The sequence below is a fragment of the Protomyctophum parallelum genome, assembly GCF_964188405.1.
Source record: "Protomyctophum parallelum genome assembly, chromosome: 1".
NCBI classification, from domain to species: domain Eukaryota; kingdom Metazoa; phylum Chordata; class Actinopteri; order Myctophiformes; family Myctophidae; genus Protomyctophum; species Protomyctophum parallelum.
The window spans coordinates 28320407-28344038 of record NC_139697.1 but is presented as its reverse complement, the minus strand read 5'-3'; the positions used below and the strand labels follow the sequence as shown (position 1 = coordinate 28344038).

The window sequence follows — 23632 nt, the reverse complement described above, 5'->3', positions numbered from 1 at the left end:
TGACTTATACTGGATCTCTTGTCCACTAGTCCCTTCCTAACATTTTAGCCTAGTTTATATTTGTTGACGAAATTGTCAGTATATTTACTATTTAAGTTTTAGTCATCACAGCTTAGCTTTCATGTAGTTTTCGTCAGTGGAAAAAGGTAGACGAACATTTTTCGTCTTAGTTTTAATCGACGAAAACAACACTGCTTCAAGCTAACGGGTCACACTGTGACCAATCTGGGAACCCATCGGCAAAAGAAAAACAGCACCCTCTGCTGTTTGTCTCCTTTGAAGAATCTGTTCTTGAGAGATTACACTGTGATAGACAGACACGTCAGCTTGGAGATCAGTTCTTAATGTCGGCACACAACAGTGAGTGTGAGTATATTAAATGAGGCAGAATGGTGTACAAACTGACCCTGTGAACTGATGATGTCTCTCTAACACTGTGTCTGTCTCTCCCTCTAGGAAGAAGAGTCAAGTGACAGCAGCAAGTTTTACCCTCACCTCATGAAACCCATGTCTAACAGAGAAAGGTAGCACGCGCACACACACGCACGCCAGCATGCACGCACGCACGCACTTCACCCTTTTTGCAAGAAAATATATGTTAATGACGTTTAGAAGTGTAAGAACACTTTCCTGGGGGTCTTTATGTGTGTAATATGTGGTTTTAGATATTTTAGATTGTAGCAGTGAGCCCAGTGTCTCTGATGTCATCGACACTGGGCTCACTTCCTTTCTGGACTACAATTCCCATAATACTTTGGTGCACTGCTCCTCCTTGTGGCTGTTTTACTGAGACGGGCTGCGTCCGAATTCATTCCCTATGCCCCATATAGTGCACTACTTTGGCGTTCCGCCATTTTGTTGTAGTGTCCGAATGTGTAGTGAGCATTTTTGCACCCTAACATAGTGGACTGAAGTATCCCACAATGCACCGGGAATTGTAGGGAGCATCCGATGGTCACTACAAAAACACAGCGAAGCAAATCTGCCCCATAATGCATTGCTCAAGCTCGCTCTTGAGCGCACATGCACGCGTTTGCGCACGTGCGCTGCTTCTGCATGCATGCGCTCATTGCGCTCCAACTCAGAAGAGGCAGAAGTTGAACCAGCGAAAGAACTCAACACAAATGTACTTTTTAAACTTTCGTTTTCCCTTCCCTGGCGGATCTCGAAGCTACAGATCTCGAGACAAATGATCTGTGCATTTATTTGAAATTATTTTATTTTAATAGTAATAGTATTACTGATCCATTGTATCACCCAGGCCCAGCGCATGACGTTAGGAGAGGAATCAGTTGCTTGCTGTAGAATATATTTGTGAGATTCTTTATCACAAACGTAGGCTAAATACGAACATATGTTTTATTAATATTCATTAATTCCTGCCATGAAAAAATATGCTATCTAACATTATTTCATTGAATTGCGATAAATACATTAAAACTTCATTATGTAGGCAGTCATTTATTGGACTGCTGTTTCTGTTAACACCAAACGTCCGTATTATTATTGTGAGCAGAGCTTGTAGATCGGCTACTTTTGGTAATTCTTTACCAAAAGTAGGCCTACCCGATACAAGCTCACAACACGGACGTCGCGTTGCTTATAGATCGGCTATTTTTCATAGGCCTATGTTATTTTAAAATAACCTTTTTATCATAGACATATAGGCCTAAATGCCTGCAAACATATTTTCATTAACCTATTTTTTCTTTATTCATTCATGAATTTAAAACTTTAAAAAAATTGTCCTTGCAGGGAGGTGACAGCCTGCAGTCACTTATTTGATACAGTCTGTTCCTAGCGAAAATTCAGCAGCAGCGTTTTGACTGGTTTCTTGTAGTCAGTTGATCCTTCATATCCAAATGAGTGAAACGGCCGGGATGATTTGTTTATTTTTCAAACAGTTCTTTATGAGGCGATCTGAAAAAACCTAATGGGGATTTCATGCAAATAAAAAGTACATGAACCCGCGGACCTACAGCGCCCTCTACCGATATTGACGTCAGAGTCGGTGCTCCCCATACAGGGAGTATTGTCCGAAATCATCACTATAGAGTCCACTAGAGTCTGGATCCCCGTATGGGGGGTAGGGAGTAGGGAACAACCCTAGCAATTCGGATGCAGCCATGTAGTCCAAGGAAGCTCTTAGAAGGAAGTGAAGTGGTCACGTGACTGGGCTGCGCCATGACACTTTCATGGACACTTTCATGGGAGCCAAACTCACACCGGTAGTGCAATGAATACATGGCAGTGAATGGAGCCGGCTGGACCAGCTCATAACAAACATTATACATGAACGATTGCGAGCTTTGTCATATAATTGGTTCAGGAATATGAAAGAAGACATAAGTGATATCACACGTTTTTTCTGAGTGGTTGTTTTTTCGTAATAACTATTTATTTTTATTGAGGTATTTATAGAAGAGCACATAGTAAGTTTTCTGCCTGGGCTGCTCTCTGCTCTTTGAAAAAATAAATCACATTAAGTAGTATGCTCATCAAAAAATAAGACAGCCTAAAATAACGTGTTATATATTATTTTATTTTCCAGAAGCGATTTACAAAAGGTCTCAGTCATTCATAAATAATGTTTGTTCATCAGCTGGTCACTGAGCTCTCATTGGCTCCAGTGCATTCTGCCGAACTTCCGGGTGTAGTTTGGCTCCCGTGAAAGTGTCCATGAAAGTGTCATGGCGCAGCCCAGTCATGTGACCACTTCACTTCCTTCTAAGAGCTTCCTTGATGTAGTCCAGGAAGTACGTAAGTGAGCCCAGTGTCCATGACATCAGAGACACTGAGCTCACTGCTAAAATCTAAAATATCTAAAACCACATATTACACACATAAAGACCCCCAGGAAAGTGTTCTAAAGCTTCTAAACGTCATTAACATATATTTCTTTGCAAAAAGTGCCTCTTTAAGGCCGTCATTTTAGTCGACTAAATCAACTGTATATTTAGTTGACTCAAATCTGATGATATTTAGTCGACTAAAACTAGACTAAAACATTTCAGGTGACTAAAATGTGACTGAAACTAAATGAAAACTATTTAAGAGACTATTTGACTAAAACTAAAATCTAAATTTGCTGCCAAAAACAACACTGATTGTAACCCAATCCACTGAAACCTAACTAATCCACTAGTGAAACCTAACCCTACATTGTAATTAACTATATATATATATATATATATATATATATATATATATATATACACATTTTATTTAATTCTTTATCCTCAATTGGGACAGAAAAAATTCTGCGTAAGTAAAAATGTCTGGTCTGTAATATCCTTCAAATGACATTATGTCCCCACGTGGATAGTAATACAAGCAGTAACACACACACACACACACACACACACACACACACACACACACCACTAGACAGGAAATATAGTTTGAAGTGTTACGGAGACTTGAAACCAAATGCTTTGGCTCCGTTTTCTACAACAGCATTAGCCAAGTATAGTCTGCAAGCTGAGTAGAACTCTGTAAGAAAACATTGTCTCACTAGAGAAGTTTTACATGGAAATTGTAGAAAAAACACCATTGCCCAAACGGTTTCTGTCTCATGTTGAAGTACCTATATTGTATGTGGAAAGGTTTTGATTGATTGATTGAAGACATGGTTGATTGAGTGATTGATTGCAGTCTGAATTGTATGTAGTACACATGTACAGTAGTTCACATGCTCGCACAGACAGACTGCATCACCTTACGCACAGGCACGTGCAGAGAGTGTTAGAGAGGCAGGGGCTGAAATCCCGTTAAGAGGGCACTTTTGGACACAAATAGCTGATCTACAAGGTCTCAACGCATCGCGCTGCAACACGTTGAGACCTTGTACATCGCAAACCCAGCACTCTTTAGCTAGTGGAGATGCGGTGTGTAACGACATGGATTTAGAAACAAATTAGTTCAACGCAAAATGCTGCGTTCCAAGTTCAGGAGACTTCGGGGGAAAAAAACAATTCTCCTGAATGCTGCCTTCCGGCATGGAAAGGAGTGGAGGGGCATTTTGCATTTCTTTCACCATGTAGTAAATGCTGCATTCGTGGTCTGGAGAGGACAGTTGTTTTACAGACGGGTAAAAGGGCAGGGGCTCAAGCCCCCTTTGATGTCTATGTGTGCACGTCCCTGCTTACACATACAGTGATGTAAATAGGTTTTCAATGTAATGAGTCCCGGGATGCAGGGATGGTCTTTTAGATGAGTCCCAGGGACATTTGATGAGTCCCACTTCAACGACGTTAGGAGTCATATTTTGCCATTTTTACAAATTGCAGCATTTGACTCCCATTTCATTTTATATGGTTATAATGACCATTTCTGCTTCTGTTTTCTACATGAATATAATTAAAGCTAGCAAAAAAAAACTAGAAAAAAACCCAGTTGCATCCTGGACGCAGGGGTCGTTTTATTGCGTCCCTTAACTATAAACTGTGTTTTGGGATGCAAAATGCACCCTATTTTAATCTCTGCACATATATGTACGGTACATCCATATGAATGAATGAATGAATGCAGTGATTTAACGGAGTCCTCCTGGGTTGTCTTGGGGCCCGTCAGGAACTTTGTGCTGAAGCATCGAGTGTTCCTCCTGAGGAACTGGGAGAAGATGAGAGAGAAGCAGGAGCTGCTGAAGAGGGAAGGGGAGCGAGAGAGGGACGCCAGCAGCCTGTCCGTCTACACCCGCTGGGGGGCAGGGGTCATCCGAGACGACGGCAACATCAAATCAGGTGTGTGTGAGCGTCAGGTGTGTTGATTTCGTCGACTAAGACTTAAGACAAAAAATGTTCGTCGAAAACCACATGGAAACTAAATGGAAACTAATTATGACGACTAAAACTAAGACTAAATAAATATACTGACAATTTCGTCAACAAATACAAACTAAGGGGGCACGGTGGCACAGTTGGTAGTGCTGTCGCCTCACAGCTAGAAGGTCCTGGGTTCGATTCCCGCTCGGGGCGCTGTGGGTGCTGGCGGCGTGTTTCCTCCTCTGCGTCATCATTGCCCATACCCGAAGGCGGGGTTGGCGAAAGGGCCTTTCTGTGTGGAGTTTGCATGTTCTCCCCGTGTCCCCTAGGCCTAGGGTAGGTACCCTCACAAAAAAACATGCAGTAATCCTGGTCTCTAAACTGCCTCCCCCTGGCCAGCCGGGGCGCCTGATGGAGGGGAAAGGAACTGGTTGGAATAACGTGTTCTTTCCACGCGCTACGTCCAACCAGGGAAACTCCCCCCTGTCAGGTGTAAAGGAGCAACTTGGACACTCAAGCATGAAGGAAGCATGAGTTAAGTCCGTTGCTCTCCCCAGGTTGGCGGAGGGCGTGTAGAGCCCAGGATGATTGACACAGGGGTGAAAAATGGGTTACAAAATCGTGGGATAAAAAATATATTATGGAAAACAAAAGAAAAAGAAATACAAACTAGGCTAAAATGTTAGGAAGGGACAGGAGCCAAATTATTTTGGGGGGGGTCCCCAAATTATAAAAAAAAATGGAAAATGGAAATGAAGAGTTTACATAGTACACATTGTACATGCATACACCTTTACTAATGATTATATCTGGTTTCAGTATTTATTTATGGTGTATTGTCTCTATTATTAAGGTTATTGTAGCAGTCAATTCATATTGGGGGTCGGGAGGGGTCCCAAGACATTGCCAAAGCATTTCCGCGGGTCCCCGGCCAAAAACGTTGAGAACCCCTGATCTAATGGACCTATAGCTAAGACCTGGCCTCTCCCACTTAGACACTTTCCGGCCGGGCTCATTCATTCCAATGTAAATATCATGGATTTTACACATTAAATACTGGTTCACTTTTTTGAACCAGACCTTCAAAATCTCTTCCAAAATCCTTCAACAAGGCCTGCCATATGCACTGGAAAAAATATGTGCGTGGCATTTCTTTTTTAAAACAGTGTTTTATCATATAGGAAAAATATTGGGGGACAGGTTTGTCTAACCCATGCCTTGCATTGGTTTCCTCCGCCATTGCTGTCTGTGAATGGGTGAATGTAATGCACAATCTATGTAAAGTGCCTTCGACAAAGAGACGCTATTATAAATGCACCATTTATTTCCAGATGTGTTCCTGACTCAGTTCTCGGCGCTGCAGACCTCCAGGTCGGTGCGCACGCGGCGTCTGGCCGCCGCCGAGGAGAACACGGAGGTGACTCGCACGGCTCGCCTGGCTCACATCTTCAAGGAGATCTGCGACATGATCACCAGCTACAAGGGTCAGTTCACACACTGAGCAATGAATGATCACCAGTTACAATGGTCAGTTCACACACCGAGCGATGAATGATCACCAGCTACAAGGGTCCGTTCACACACCGAGCGATGAATGATCACCAGCTACAAGGGTCAGTTCACACACTGAGCGATGAATGATCACCAGTTACAATGGTCAGTTCACACACCGAGCGATGAATGATCACCAGCTACAAGGGTCAGTTCACACACCGAGCGACGAATGATCACCAGTTACAAAGGGTCAGTTCACACACCGAGCGATGAATGATCACCAGTTACAAGGGTCAGTTCACACACCGAGCGATGAATGATCACCAGTTACAAGGGTCAGTTCACACACTGAGCGATGAATGATCACCAGTTACAAAGGGTCTGTTCACACACCGAGCGATGAATGATCACCAGTTACAACGGTCAGTTCACACACCGAGCGATGAATGATCACCAGTTATAAAGGGTCAGTTCACACACCAAGCGAACGAACAAAGCCAGTGGCGTGCACATATAGACACTAGGGGGTGCTAGAGGCACCCCCTCCCCTTTTCCCCCTGAATATTTTTTTTCCTCTTTTTTTTTGTACAGTGTACACTGTGTACAGTGTGTGGACCATGATGACATTGACCAATTCTTGATAATAAAGCTTCTAATATATCATTTGGCCCCAAAATCTATAAATCTCACACTATTAGGCAACCATCCGGTTCCACACACTGCACAAGGTGCCCCTTTTTTTCACTTGAGCACCTGCCCCTCTAAATGTCTGTCACTGAACGAAGCCCTCCATTATTGCTATACCTGAAAAATATGTTTTTATTTTTAAGTGACCCTAGAGGACTTTCCTCTGCAGGAAATGTGCATGCGGTTTACGGCTATTCCTGTTCCTGTCATGATGTGGTCTCAGAGCATGTGGTGCTTGGTTGGTTGGTTGTGAACGCTGCCCTCTGTAGGTTTCAGGAAGTGCCAGTCATTTCTCTAATGTGTTTAAGCTGTAGTCATATTACCTCCATGGTATTTCTGCTGCTGCTCATGTAACTTGACTTTGAGCTGCGTGCGTCTCAGTGAAAGGCATGTAGGGCCGAATGTAAACACACGTAGCAGCCGTTTACATAAACACTGGACGGGCGGTATATATATCGGGGTGCGGCTGACAGCCCATGAAACCTCAGAGGGCAAAGATTCCTCTTTTAACTTTTAACGAGTATACATTTGTTACTTTGAACACACCTAAAATTAACCTGACATTTTATACTGTTTAGTTTAGTTTAAAATAATGCTATATATATATATTTTTTTTTTACCCATTCAAAACGGGAACCCCCTTTTGGTGTTTTTAAAGCATTATGTTATACTTTAGCTATTGGAAAATAGCTGATTTTTTTTTTTTATGTGGCACAAATATATAATCTATTCCTTCAGAGTCGAATATTTTTAACTCAAATCTTTGCTTCTGGGGGGGTCCCTGGGAAAAACATATTTTTAGATGGGGGTCGGCGGCCAATTAAATATATTTTTGCGGGTCCTTCACAAGAAAATGTTTGAGAACCACTGACATAGAAACATGAGGTTTTTCAGAAAACTGTCAAGATTTAGAAGCCATTTGTAGAATCGTCCTCAGGTCTAATTGGGTTAATGAGTACATTCGTTTGAACACGCCTAAAATTAACCTGACATGTTATACTGTTTAGCTTAGTTTAAAATAATGCTATTCTTTTTTTTAACCATAACCAGGCTGTTGTTTTATATCAGATAGTTTTATAGGAATTGTTAAAATATAGGCTATATATTTAAATACAGTATAATACAATATTGGTTTTCGATTAGATATGCAAGTCCTTTTATTTTGTCTGCACAAATGCAATTAACTGTTTCTTTTCAATTCTACAACAGATTTCCGTCCCTCTGTTTTCTCATTGAGCGGTTAAAGCTAGACTTAAACGTTCCATTACAACTCCTAAATTCCTTTCCTACTCTGACCTCCAAACCTCACTGGATCGTCAGTCAGCATTTCTCTTTCCGTCTATGCGCTGTGATGCACTGTGATATAAAAATAATGACATTGTGTTGACAGGAAATTCATTCTTTCTCTCTGACCACACAGACTCAGCTGGGCAGACGCTGGCTGCTCCGCTGGTGAACCTCCCGTCTAGGAAGAGGTAAGAATGTCTATCAAACCCACGTACTGGTCAAGCAATGAACGAGAGTTCTAACAGAATGTTAAAGTTGAGCAGTACCAGAGCCTTATAGATATGGACAGAGTTACGCAAACTGCGTTCACTTCATGGGGCTTTAGTCCAATTGCGGCTCTCCTACATAGACTTCTATTGAGAATGGGGACAACCAACTGGGACAAATCCTGGACCGGAAGTAGGCAGAAATGCATTGGGACTCAGGCAACAGCCCATCTTTAATGATCTTAAATACCTTTATTTTAGATCGTTTTTTTTTGTAATAGTACAACATAAACATTAAAGAGACTTTAGTTGTTACTGTACAATACTTTAAAACAGTTGTCATGTTGCACACATGCTTAAAAATAGCTCTTATTTGCGCCGCTCTCGTTGAAAACAATGTATTCCCAACTCCAGCTTGTCTCAGTTCAGGCTGCATGAACAGCGCTCGAGCGCTCGGTTTCTTCCCCCTCAATATCGCAACTCTTCTATTAGATGGCTCTGAGCAGCACCAACCAGCAGACAAATACAGTTAGAAACCTGTGTGTGTGTGTGTGTGTGTGTGTTTGTCATCAGGAACAGTCAGTACTATGAGAAAGTGTCTGATCCTCTGGACCTCAGCACCATCGAGAAGCAGATCCTCACCGGACACTATAAGACGGTGGAGGCCTTCGACACCGACATGCTCAAAGTGTTCCGCAACGCAGAGGTGGGTTGGTGCTCCACCACACGTCGTGCACGCTCCGACACGCACGCACACACACATAAGACACAGCAACAGCTACAGGGCTCCATTTTCGTCACCGCTAAACACCTTATCCCTAAACTTCTTTGCCTTACTATTTTGCAAAACATTTTTCAATAGTTAAAATGGCCAGTCTACAAGCTTACAAGTGTTTTAACAAGTTTTAACAAGTGCCACTTGAAAAACCTCTCTGGGGCACTTGGTCTTAAAGTCATAATGGGTGACAGGTCTTAAGTGGACCTTTAAATTAGGACAACTTCCTTTTGTTAATAATTAAAACAAATTATAAAAGAAAAACTTATTTGTACTGGCTTGAGATGGATAGCTTCATTGAAGAGGTGTGAAACCCTAGGCTGATTTCGTAGGTTGTTTTTCTGGTATCTGGTTTATGTTCAAAAACTACACTAGTGCAGACGGGATGTAGGCTAAGCCAGTGGATCCCACATTGTTCATGTCAAGGACCCCCAAATTGACACTAATTAGCCCCGCAGACCCCCATTTGAAAATATATGCCAGGCAGGGACCCCAATAAGAGAAGATCTTTACGGCTCTAGCAGTGATTCTCAACCCGTTTAATTCCATGGACACCCCAGTTTGACATGCATATTAGTCTATGGATCCACATTTACCGTAATAGCGTTTCTATCTCTGGGACCCCCGATTGATATTGTAAAATCAATCAATGTTAATGTAACTCTGAGAGCGTACACGGGTCCATTTGGTTCAATTTGTACACTCTCAGAGTTACAGACCCATAAGGGTCCATTTGCTTCCAAACTATCATTTAGCTGCAGGGGACCCCCTGGAACTCCCTCAAGGACCCCTGGGGAACTTTGGGAACCACTGCTTCATAGGATTGTGCATTTGTTATATATATTATATTTTTTATAATGTAAACAGACGCCAAACCAGAGTAGTGCCACTGCCTTCTTGTTTAGAGGCGTACGCTGTGTGGACCGTCGAGGGATGGGCGGTGCTATCCAATGAAACGCTGTCCAATTAAAATCTCCTGGGGCGTGGCCGCCGTTGCTAAAAGCTGTAGGAAAAAAGAATGACGCATGATACGTGAATACAAGAAAAAATACGCTTAGAATTTCATGGCCCTTTAACCCATTCTGGGCGGGAACCCCTTTTGTTATACTTTAGCTATTGGAAAATAGCAGATCTACAAGCTCATAGCGTGGCGCTATGCGCTTATAGGTCTGCTATTTTTTTAAATCATGAAAATGTGGCGCAAATCTTTGAATATATATCCTTTCACAGCGAACGTTTTTAACTTGTGTCTTTGCTTCTGGAGGGGTGTTTTTCAGATGGCGGCCAAATACATATATTTCTGGGGGTCCTTCACATGAAAATGTTTGAGAACCACTGACATAGAAACACAGGGATTTAGAAGACATTTGTAGAATCGTCCTCAGGTCTGGTCACATCCCAGTGGACTTAGTGGGAAGCTCACCTCAAAGGCTTCAGTGACGGAATTATGAACACATAGTTTTAATGCTGGGGGTTTGTCTAGGATGGTGAGTATATGGTATGTTGTTGCACTGTGAGGTTCTTTTGTTCCTTAACCACCTGTCAATATTTATAGTTTAATGTGTCCGCCTGCAGCTGTGCCACTGAGACAAATTAAATTTCAAACCGAGGTCTCCACCACTGAACGGAATCAACAGCTGGTTCTTATACAAGATGATTGCAGCTGTGAAAGCAAAAGCAGAATATATTTAGTTACTATTATAGTTACAATTGTGCTCAAGAGCTGTGAGTAAAACGACTCTAAAATAGTCACATGCTGAGTTCACATGCTTTCAGGACACACGTAGCTCTCCTAACCTTTTAATGACGTCCTACCATGTTTTATTTTGAGCTTTCACTTCTAGTGATTTTTACTAGTTGACTTGTTGCCTAGTTTACTAGTCGACTAGTTGTTTAACTTTGCCTACCTATTGTGTTTAAATGATAGTTGTACATTTAAAAACTGTACATTGGGAACATTCTTATCAACTACAGTAAGGTCAACTAGTGGATTTACTAGTCGACTAGTTGCTTAAAGCCCTATTTTGGGCACGTCATAATTTTTTTGAGAGGATTGAGTAAATGGCGGTTTCAGAGGTTCACAAAGCTTGTAGGGACAGCTATTCTTGCTTGACACTGTGCTACAACTACGTATAAAATATAGCGAGTGTTTAACACGATGTAAAAATGACTTTCATTTGTTTTCAGAAATACTACGGCAGGAAGTCCTCCGTGGGCAGGGACGTATGTCGGCTACGGAAGGCGTACTACAGCGCCCGGCACGAGGCCGCCGTCCAGATCGACGAGATCGTGGGCGAGACCGCCAGCGAGGCCGACAGCTCTGATTCGCTGGAGCGTGACCACGCCCACCATCACCATCATCACGGCGGGGGAGGGCCCGGGTCCCACGACAAAGACGACGACGTCATCCGTTGCATCTGTGGAATGTACAAGGATGAGGGACTCATGATCCAGTGTGAAAAGTGCATGGTGAGGATTGTCTTTCTAATGATCGACACTGAACAGTCCACTGGCCTCTGTGTTTGCTCTTTGTGGAGACGAGGGAGACAGACAGTGCTGAGGAGACAGATTGTAGGAAAGCTGAGAGGGAGTTAGCGTAGGAGAGACAGACTGTAGGAAAGCTGAGAGGGAGACAATGTAGGAGAGACAGACTGTAGGAAAGCTGAGAGGGAGACAATGTAGGAGAGACAGACTGTAGGAAAGCTGAGAGGGAGACAATGTAGGAGAGACAGACTGTAGGAAAGCTGAGAGGGAGGCAATGTAGGAGAGACAGAGAGTAGGAAAGTTAAAAGGGAGACAGTGTAGGAGAGACTTAGCAGTTGCTCGAGTTAATTAATTGTAGAACACTTTCCCTGCGATTCGCAAGTTGCCCGAGTTATGTTTTCATTGTTTAATCCACGTTTTTAATCAGTTTTCATGTCATACGGGCAATCCACCGGACAGAATGGGATATGAGGCGCATTTTTGTGACGTCATCGCAAAAAGGTCCGTCACTCTGGCGTGCAAAGGGTTCTGGGAAATTGAGTCCCTATTCATTACAATGGAGGGAGGGAACGGTGCGGAGCGCTTCCTGCTTCGTTCTGTTGTTGTGGTCGGCACTTTGGAATACTTTTCAACACTACAACAAGCAATTACACCGTTTTAAAGTGGATTTTCATGACGAGCAACTCAGCGGTCGGTGCAGTGGCTGTTCAAAGTCTCAAAGATAACTTTAAACTAAGGCAGTCTAGCCTAAAAGACGTCCGTAAATGGTCCGCAGTTAACCTGTTAAAGTTGTCGGCGAGTCATCAGATCGTTATGTATTTCACACTACAGGAGTCTTTTTTTTTAAATATCGTCTGTCATTATATTTTTGTGGTTTTCACACTATAAACGATTGTTCGCCAACTAGGGATCACACACTGCATGATGATCCAGACCCGATACATTTGTTTTTTTAATTTCAATTAAAAAACCCAGTCTCACGTCTGGGTGAAGGATCCTGTGATACATGCGTCTCTCTCTCTCTCTCTCTCTCTCTCTCTCCGCACACGCGCGCACACACACACACACACACAGGAACATACAGGGCGAAATAGAGCGAGATCAGGAGGCAGGTCGCTAAAATCTTTATTTTCATTAAATCATTCTCTGTCTCTGCGTCTCGCTCTTGCGCGCGCGCACACACACACACACACACACACACACACACACACACAGCGTGGTGGTCCACATTTTTATATCAACATTATTCACTCGGTGCTACGCTATGAGCTTGTAGATCTGCTATTTTTCCACAGCTAAAGCATAACATAATGCTTAAAATACCAAAAGGGGTTCCCGCCCAGAATGGGTTAACCATTTCCTCTACTTGGCCACAAAAACAAACCTTTTGCCTACTGGCCAATGTGGCTGGTAGGGTCTTTATCAACCACATATGATGTGTAAAACAAACACAACCTTTCTGTGAAACTGCTCTGGAGTCACAATAGCAAATAGAGCAGCAGACAGGACATAAAAGTCCTTTATTCTTTGGTCAGATAGCATAACAGAGGGACAGGAAACCGAGGGCTGAGAGAGGGGGCTGGAGAACATGCAACACGTCTCTAGCAGAAATTGAATTGGGGGGAATGTTACGATTATATGTGGTGACCACGCACTATCCGGTGACCTAATGACGTGGCCGATACAATCCTTTATTTTAATGTTGAGTTAACCCATTCTGGACTGGAACCCCTGTTGGTGTTTTAAACATTATGTCATACTTTAGCTATTGGAAAATCAGATCTACAAGCTCATTATTTGAAAAATCTTTGAATGTATATTCTTTCAGAGCGAAGGTTTTTTAACACAAATCTTTGCTTCTGAGGGGTTCCTGGAACAACATATTTTCAGACCGGTGGGGGGTATTGAGCACCGAGATTGAGCACTGATATTAAAACATAGGTATTTCAGAAAACTGTCAAGCTTTAGAAGACTTTTTTATTTTTTATTTCGACGTCCAGGCCCAAAATGGGTTAAATAAGCAGAGGGAATCAAACAACCCTCTCCATCTGTTAGTGATTGGAGGCAGGGAGGGAGAAGCCCTCTGTAGTCTGATTTCAACAGCACGGAGAGTTGTAATCAAATTCCTCCCGTTTTTCGTCTCCGCATGATTGAATCAAGGCACCCAGGCAAGACAGTGACTGTGATGGAGCTGTCGTGTGATCACATTCCTCCCCAGTCCCAGTGATTTGTGGTTAGCTGTAATGAATGTTGTTTTTACTTAGTTAGTTAGTGGCCATTTTTTAGTGATGCTGACAGAGAATGTTAATGGTCTGACACTGACAGCGATACGATTTTTAAAATAACATAATTATGTAATTGCCCCCAATTTTAACCCATTTAGACCTGAGAACGATTCTACAAATGTCTTCTAAAATCCGGACAGTTTTCTGTCAGTTGTGCTCAACCTTTTTCATGTCAAGGACCCCCCTACTTGGCCGTGGACCCCTATCTGAAAAAAAATTGTTCCAGGGACCCTCCTCCAGAAGCAAAGATTTGAGTTAAAATCGTTCGCTCTGAAAGAATATATATTCAAAGATTTGCACCACATTTTCACGATTTTTCTAAAATAGCAGACCTACAAGCTCATAGCTCGGCACTCGGCATATCTGCTATTTTTCAACAGCTAAAGTATAACATAATGCTTAAAACACCAAAAGGGGGTTCACGCCCACTATGGGTTAACCAACCTACATTAGACAGATAAACCATTGTAAGAATGAGGCTGAATTGACCAGATTACAACAACGTTTTGGTGATGGAAATAGTAATACGATACATAGAAAGAAGCATGCATTCTTCATCACCAGCAGGTCTGACCAGATGTTTTGACTGACATTGTCTTAGGTTTGGCAGCACTTCGACTGCATGCGGTTGGAGGCGGAGGTGGAGCATTACCTGTGTGAGCAGTGTGACCCTCGCCCGGTGGACAGGGTACGTTCGTCTTAAATTCATCATCAACGTCTTTATGCATCCCTTTCCTCTCTTAACTGTCTGTGTAACTCTTTCATTAAACACATTATTATCCCTATTACCCTATAAGTGTTAATGTAGTTAACAGTTAATTTAGTTTTTCCCTCCCTCCCCCGAAATCTGAAATGATCTTGTATACAGATTGATTTCATTGTATAGTAGTCGATCTCTATACTCTGTAAAATCAAGGAAGAATAACATGACACAGAGACGGTGACTGAAGTTAATTTAGGACCTTCTAGCAGTTAATTTCGTTTTATTAAACACATTTCTTCCATATGTAGCCCATGTTTTGTAATGTCATCATGATGCTATTATGCCAATGGATATACAGAGTGAACTTAACAATTATAAATGAATACAGTATAATACCTTTTATATAATCACCAACATGAATTCATGTAGCTTGTAGATCTGCTAATTTCGCTATTATATTTGTGTGTGTAGGAGGTCCCCATGCTGCCTCAGCCCAGCTACGCCCAGTCGGGTTCCATTTACTACATCTGCCTGCTCAGGGACGAACTCCTGCTGCACCAAGGTAACTAACTCAAACACACCTTATACAATACACAGAGGTCAACAATTATCCCTTCACTAAATCCCACCCTAAAACGCGATTGTCCAATGCCAATTCAAATAATTTAGCAACGGTTGCTATGCAGGTCAAGCTGTCTTCGCTGCTAACGTGCCTATTGGACAAGGACGGGTTGGGGAGGGACTTAGTGAAGGGCTAATTAGGATGGCAGAATGAATCCCTATAGAAACCAGTGTTAGTCACTGGTTTCTAGATTTGGTCTTAGTCACATTTTAGTCACCTGGAATGTTTTACTGTCTGTCTAGTTTTAGTCGACGAAATATCATAAGATTTTAGTCGACTAAATCTACAGTTGATTTAGTAGACTAAAATGCATTTTGGCGGGCCTTGGTGCCGTTGGAATGGCAGATTTTACACTTGCTGAAAATAGCCGATCTACAAGCTCACAACACGTTGCACTGTGACACATTGTGAGCTTGTAGGTCTGCTATTTTCAGCATGCAATGAACTGTAAGATGACTTATACTGGATCTCTTATGCACTAGTTCCTTCCTAACATTTTAGTCTAGGTTTTATTTCTTGACGAAATTGTCGATATATTTAGTCTTAGTCATCATAGCTCAGTTTTCATTTTATTTCCATTTAGTTTCGTCAGTGAAAAAAGGTAGTCAACGAACATTTTTCGTCCTAGTTTTAGTCGACCAAATCAACACTGATAGAACCACAATAGACTATCCAAACCATGCATTAACAAGCTCTGAGCTTCGGCCTATGCCTTTTAGATCAACCAAAAGAAAAAGAAAGAAAATAAATGTGGGATGTAACTTGTAAATTGTAATGACCTATATCATAATTATGGTTGATGATGATCGAAATAAACGACACTAAACTAAAGGAAACCTGTATTGTAATAGACAATCTGCTGAACATGCAGGTGGTAATGGTAAATATGATCATGAACAGACAAAAGTATGTCAAACTCAAATTAGACCGATATTTCAGAACACATACATGTATGTCAGCACTTCATCTTCAATCTATTGGATTGGCAACAGAGATTGTATTGCGTTGAGTTGTCCTTTAATTCAAATAGAAAGTTAGTTGGTCAGACATTCAAGAGTGTGTGCGTGTGGTGTGCGTGCGACGTGCGTGCGTTTCATTCAGGTGACTGTGTGTACCTGATGAGGGACAGCAGACGTACCCCAGAAGGACAGCCTGTCAGACAGTCGTACCGTCTCCTGTCTCACGTCAACAGAGACAAGTTGGACATCTTCCGCATTGAGAAACTCTGGAAAAACGAAAAGTGAGTCGGACAGAACACATGAAAACAAATGCAAATATGTATGTAGTAGGCCTACTATCTAAATTATCTCTGAATGATAGCCAAAGCCATGCAAATGGTGTTTTAACTTTGACTTCAGTTCCATAAGCTGTAGTTGCTAGATTCACTCAATTTAATTAACCAATACATCATTATTTTTGCTATGATTCCCTGCTTTCAAATGACATGAAAAAAAAAAAAAAATCCACAATGGCAGTCCTTCTATACTGTAGTTCTAATAAAAATAGTCAAAAAATAGCAAAAAAACGTGATCGGGACATCCCTACTACTGACGTACCGTTACTACTGTCTACATAGTCTCGCATCGCCAGACGGTCAGGGATCTCTGCCTACGTGATACATCTGGTGACCTCTAAATTCAATGAATGGGCTAAAACTGTGTGGAAACTAATTTAGCCAGAACCTCCCAAGTTTGAGAACTTGACCAAACCACTTGCAGTCAGCACAGAATAGACTTATTTGTGTTTCTTCACTGGTAAGACCCGGCCACTGCTACAGAGCTGACAATGAGGTTATATCTTCCCTTCTTCTCCGGAGTCCTGCCTCAGGGCGGACCAGAGGTAGAAAGCTGTCGTTCCCTGATGACATCGCTAGGGACACATGCTTCAGTAGGCAGGAACTGGGGGTGGCAATGAACGACGGGTGCTTCAGTAGGCAGGAACTGGGGGTGGCAATGAACGACGGGTTCTTCAGTAGGCAGGAACTGGGGGTGGCAATGAACGACGGGTGCTTCAGTAGGCAGGAACTGGGGGTGGCAATGAAGGACCGGGAAGTCTGGCGTAGCATTGTGGAATCCATGGTTGAAAAATTATGATGAGACTTCTTAGGGTCATAATATGTTTGTGTCCGAGAACTCATGTTGGAAGGAACCTAACCTCTCGTCACCAGGCTTTCCACCTGGGAGGAAAGCCTGGTCTGGTTACTAAATTGCCGAATGATCCGTTCGGGAGTGGATGATATCGTTACGTCATGTTGTAGTCATTGTTTTGTAGTCGGATCAGGATGATATCGTTACGTCATGTTGTAGTCATTGTTTTGTAGTCATCAGGATGATGTTGTTACGTCATGATGTAGTCATTGTTTTGTAGTCCGGACAATAAGCATTTCAAATTGCGAGAGGCAACAGTCTGGCAACGTGAGGCTACTTTTATTTGGAAGGTATTATTCTTCCGGTTTGAGGGAAAGGAAGTTCCAGATTGAGGGTTTCCGGCCTGATAACTACACCATAACGCTCCCACGACCGGGTCATAAACCCCAAAAAGAATGCTGCCCAGGCTAGGAGGAACCAGTTTAGGAAACTAATTGGCTTCCTGTGGAATAGAGCGTCACATTGTGTTTACTGTCATGATTTCTCACACCTCGAGTTGGCTTTGTACGACACTTAAAAGGTCTTTAAATAAATACTGTTTGAAATGTCTATGAGGAAAATGAACGGGGAATAATTTCCTGGGCCCTGGTAGGGGGCGGGACTGCGACGCTCTATACTTTGTCAAGGCTGACCATGGTCCATAAAATTCTACACAGAGAGGTTCCTAGCTTGCTGAATAATTTCCCCACAGTGCAGGTTTTTAATGCGCAGTTTAAACAAAACTCCCAGTCGTATTAAAGCAGCTGACAAGCGCTTGTTTTCCCTTTGTCTCTCCTTGTCGAAGGGGTGAGAGGTTTGCCTTTGGCCACCATTACTTCCGTCCCCACGAGACCCACCATTCTCCGTCACGAAGGTTCTACCAGAACGAGTTGTTTCGCATGCCGCTGTACGAGATCATCCCACTGGAGGCCGTGGTGGGGACATGCTGCGTCCTCGACCTCTACACCTACTGCAAAGGTGAGACAGCGCACGCACGCGCACACACACGCACACACACACACGCACACACACTACTATTCTATACTGTACTATAGCAGTCCTATTGCTTTTCTTTGTACTGTCTGTGTGCCACTTAACCGTCACCTGCTCTGGATATTTTAGTGGTGTGTAAATATGAGGCAAACATACAACTATTACCGTACAGTTAAGTGTGATCTATCCCGATGTCATGCGCACACACAAAAATCCAGTGTACGAGCTCACAAGCAGCAACGCTGCTCCATGCATTTTGTAGTTTGTAGATCTGCTATGTTTGGTGCACAACACCGGCACACAACTAAACATAAATGACTTGCTCTTGCATCATTGACAGCTAAGGACAGAACCTGTTTAACCCGTTCTGGGCAGGAACCCCTTTTGGTGTTTTAAGCATTATATTACACTTTAGCTATTGAAAAATAGCAGAGCTCATAGCTTGAGCTACGAGCTTGTAGGTCTGCTATTTTTGAAAAATCGAGAATATGTGGCGCAAATCTTTGAATATAATATGCTTTCACAGCCAAAGTTTTTAACTCATATCTTTGCTCCTGGGGGTCCCTAGAACAACATATTTTCAGATGGGGGTCAGCGGCCAAATACAGATAATTCTGGGGGTCCTTGACATGAAATAGGTTGAGCACCACTGACATGGAAACACAGGGCTTTTCCAAAAAATGTAGAAGACATTTATTTTAAATATCAACGTCGGGCCTAAATGGGTTAAACCTCCAGGCTAATCCTGAGTGTGTGTTTCTGCCCTACAGGACGGCCCAAGGGCGTCAAAGAGCAGGACGTTTACATCTGCGACTACCGGCTGGACAAGTCTGCTCACCTCTTCTACAAGATCCACAGGAACCGCTACCCTGTCTGCACCAAGCCATACGCCTTCAACCACTTCCCCAAGCGCCTCGCGCCCAAAAGAGACTTCTCGGTGAGTGTCGGTGTCGTCAGACGGGAGGACAGACTGTTCGTTCAGAGCTGTCATTGCCCTCATAAACGCAGGGAAGCTATTTTAAGGGTGGGGGGAGATAATGTTACAGCTCAATGTATGACTTAGCACTGCACTTAAGCAGGGCGATCACTCTGCTTACCCTGTGCTTCGAACTACAGGGAATCAGGGATGTCCCGATCACGTTTTTTTTGTGCTCCCGATTCCGATCATTTAATTTTGAGACATAGCGATACCGATCTTTCCCGATCCGATCTTTATATTTTTATGTACTGTAACACTTATGCCATATCACAATAGCAAATGTCCTAATGTATGTCACTCTAGTGTAGTCTGTTGTGTTGCCTTTCAATTATTGAAAGTGAATACAGTTCTACAGCTCCAGGGGTTCTCAACCCAATTATTTTGGGGGGTCCCCAAATTATATAAAAAAACAAAAACAAAACTGAATGGCTGGAAAATGGAAGTTTAGAGTTTACATAGTACACATAGTGCATGCATAAACATTCCTTAGTGATTATATCTGGTTTCAGTACTCATTTATGATATATTTTCTCTCTTCATCAAAAAATAGGAATTTAAAAAAATCCAAAAGGTAGCTCATCAAAAAATTTAATAAATGGCGGATATTTTCTCTAGTATTAAGGTTATTTTTGCAGTAAATTTGTATTGGGGTGGGGAGGGGGGGAGGGCGCGAGACATGGCCAAAGCATTTCCGCGGATCCCCAGCTAAAAACGTTGAGAACCCCTAGTTTATAGGACTGAAGTCAAGTTAAAACTCTTATAGAGTATCTCTATCATTCAGAGAGAGTACTACAGATACCTACCTATCCCATCATACATAGCGGGGTTGCATTTCCTTTGTTTTCATCATCATAAGTGCATGTCTTTCACGCCTCTGAGTTTGACTAGTCTTTGTTTGATGATCTCTGACAGTTTTTTAACAAAATCTCATTGATTATACATCTTTCTTGGAGATTTACATTAGACGATTAAAATTCCTATATTTTCTCCCCGATTCCGATCTTTTGAAAATCATGTGATCGGAGCTGATTTTCCGATCACCCGATCCGATCGGGACAACCCTACTTCAAACAGATTATGCACAAGCAAGGCTACGTTGATTTAAAAATATGAATTCGCTTGCAGCATACCTACTCCTCACCTTGCCGACAGATTCACATTCAAGCTACATAGACTATTTTTCGTGAATAAATGCTAAGCCTTTTTCATTAGAGATCATTAATTACACAGTGATGACTGTAAATTAGCTTGTAATAAGAATGGATGCAATATCCTGTTATGTATTAGAGATGAAGGATAACAATTGTCTGTTATTATGGTACAGTGTATCTATCTACAGAGAGACATGTTAAGGGAGAAAAACAAAACATGAGAAAGGATGAGAGGGAGACAGACAGTTGGAAAGCTGAGAGGGAAACCGACCGTAAGAAAGCTGAGACGGAGCCAGATGGTAGGAAAACTAAGAGGGAGATTTGGTAGGAAAGCTGAGAAGGAGACAGATAATAGAAAAGCTGAGAGGGCAACAAACGGTAGGAAAGTTGAGAGGGAGACAGCTGATTTAGATTATGAAGCCTTTAGGCTTCTTAAACAAGCAAACAAACAAAGGGCACAAGGCGAGACGAGCATCTGTACCGCTACACCATCCACTGTTATCTTTGACGTTGTCACAACTCTTGTCAACAGCCGCATTACGTCCCCGACAACTACAAGAGGAACGGCGGCCGCTCGGCCTGGAAGAGCGAACGTCCCAAAGGAGCAGGAGGCTGCGAGGACGACGCCTCCTCCTGCGACCGAGGAGACGACTTCCCTCTGGACGGCGAGGACGGAGGAGGAGGAGGAGAAGGAGGAGGAGGAGAGGACGACGGCGACACGGCCTCCGAGGAGCGTGCTCCCGCGGCAGCAGCGCCAGCACGGCCCCAGAGAACCCAGCGGAGAGGGGAGGGGGGAGGAGATCCCGAGGATGAAGATGAGGATGAAGAGGAAGAGGAAGATGACGAGGAGGAGGAGGAGGAGGTGGTGGAGGAGGAGCAGCGGCGGCGGCGGCAGCAGCGCCAGGAGGCGGAGGAGCAGCGGAGGGAGCTGGAGGAGAGCTCGACGGAGAGGAGGGCGGGAGAGATGCTGGAGCTCCCCTCATCCTCGGCTTCCTCTCCACTCCACCACCACCACCACCCGGGGCTGGGCAGGAGGGAGGCACAGAGGGAGAGACTCAACAAGATCCTGCTGGACCTCCTGCACAGAACGCCCAGCAAGAATGGTGAGGAGACTTAAAGAGGGAGGAGGGAGGAGGTGATGTTCCTCAGAAACCTGGTCCTTTCGGGAGAGCCCTGGTATAATCCTGGTTTTCTGGTACTGCTGGTTTTTTATATTAAACGACCAAAACCGGTGGAGTAGACCTATAGGCTGGTGATCATGCATGTTCAGCAGGTGTGATTAATTACAAGCACCCAACTTGCAGGGACTCGCTTGAGATAAGGTAATCCAACACGAAAAACTCTTATTGCATCCTGGCTGGGATGAGAATCCAGCAATGCTAGAGGTCCTGGTATAGGACACCTCGGTTCTCGGTAGGATAGAAAACTAGCAGAACTATAGGGTTCTTCGTATAGGACAGAAAACCAGCAGTACTAGAGTTCTCGGTTTTGGACAGAAACCCTGAAACTCTTTATCTGTTGCTTCCACAGCCATAGATGTCACGTACCTCCTGGAGGAGGGAGCCGGACGACGGCTTCGCCGGCGGACACTTGGCTTCGGTGATTTTGTGGGAAGGAAATGAGCGTTGCTTCTTCCCGCCGCGTGCCTAAAGGAAGCACGCTACTAATCTCTACATATCTGAGAGCTGCTGGGGGAGTGGAGGGACGGGAAGAAGAAGAAGAAGAAGAAGAAGAAGAAGAAGGGAAGAGACGAGACGGCCGTTGTCAGGGGAGAGGTGTTGTAGATCCTTCTCCGTCACTGAGGACCCTCTCCGGATGGACTTCCTTCCAACCTCCTGTCATCTCGGACTGAGTAGACGTTGATGGGGGTAAAGAGGTCAGAAGTGTTGCCGCGATTACAGTCTTATATATATATATATATATATAAATATATATATAAGGGTTCACATGGAGAACTCAGGGGAGGGGGGGGGGCAGAATCGTCAACGTAGTGTGATGCAAAATGTGTTTTTTTTTTTTTTTTTTTTAATAAACATAGGAGAAATAACCCATGCACTTAAATGCATTGAACAAAAATGAACAGCAGCAAGCCTGCAAGCCGTGTGTGGGAGCAGACTGAAGCACCGAACAACGTCTGCATTATCAGCTCAGACGTACGTACGGTTCGTTTAAAACTCCACCGCGCCTGCAAGGAACAAATGGTACTGAACTGGCTTGGGGGGGGGGGGGGGGGGGGGGATGGCTGTGTGTTGGTTTTGTTTTGTATCAAATGGGAATGAGAAAGCTGGAGACTGATGCCCCCTAGTGTGTCTCAGCTGTAAATGACAATTGGTCAACATTATGCACAGAAGAAGGAATTGTACCAAGATTTTTTTTTTTTGGATGAAAAGGCATAGGAGCGACGTGAGAAAACACCGCTGACGAACTTGTGGAGGGAGAGAGAGGAAAAGGAGGACGGGGAGTGTGTGAGAGAGAGAGAGAGAGAGAGAGAGAGAGAGAAGGAAGAGAGCGGCAGGAACGAGTTGGAGGTCAACTGCACTTTTTTTGGTACCATGGACATTTTTGTGAAGCTCCCGCGTCGTCAACAACACGAGTAACAGCAAAAACACACTAACACTCTCACACCAGTATTCAGAGGATGCAGTCTAGATATGAAAGGAAAAAAGACAAAAAACAAAAAAACAAAAACGAGTTTAAAAGATACATCTATTCTCTTTTTTTCTTGTTATACTGTAGTTAACTCATTTTAGAAACCGAGAAGGACTGGATGGGGTGGGGACGGGTGGGTGGGTGTTGTGGGGGGGGGGGGGGGGGGGGGGTTGTGTTTTGTTTATTTCTAGAGTACGTGTGTAGTAGGGAGGGGGAGGGGGAGGATCGAGTGTGCGCTTTTCGTCCATCAAGTGTCTCGTTGAGGTCTCGTGGTTGTTCCTGTGTCGAGGCAGTCGGCTTCGCCATCCTTCCTTTCTTTCCGAGGTAACTTTATTCACCAGCTCTACTTTTACCAGGCAGAGGAACGCCGGCTTCTCACCGTACTAACGCCTTAGAACGCCGTGTGCTCCCCGGCTGCCTTGCGCAAA

At 43.5% G+C, this 23632-nt stretch overlaps 1 protein-coding gene across 1 annotated transcript in view; it reads left to right on the top strand.

Annotated features, from left to right (window-relative positions):
- Positions 1–23315, top strand: part of ash1l (ash1 (absent, small, or homeotic)-like) — a 63178-nt gene extending 39863 nt beyond the window's left edge. The window contains exons 15-27 of the mRNA XM_083779804.1: positions 457–524; positions 4573–4742; positions 6095–6247; positions 8365–8419; positions 9011–9143; positions 11400–11681; positions 14583–14669; positions 15156–15246; positions 16408–16546; positions 18238–18410; positions 19196–19362; positions 21088–21658; positions 22086–23315. Coding sequence (XP_083635930.1) covers positions 457–524; positions 4573–4742; positions 6095–6247; positions 8365–8419; positions 9011–9143; positions 11400–11681; positions 14583–14669; positions 15156–15246; positions 16408–16546; positions 18238–18410; positions 19196–19362; positions 21088–21658; positions 22086–22177 — 2181 coding nt within the window. The 3' untranslated portion in view covers positions 22178–23315. The remainder of the gene's footprint in view (positions 1–456; positions 525–4572; positions 4743–6094; positions 6248–8364; positions 8420–9010; positions 9144–11399; positions 11682–14582; positions 14670–15155; positions 15247–16407; positions 16547–18237; positions 18411–19195; positions 19363–21087; positions 21659–22085) is intronic.
- The last annotated feature ends 317 nt before the right edge of the window (positions 23316–23632 follow it).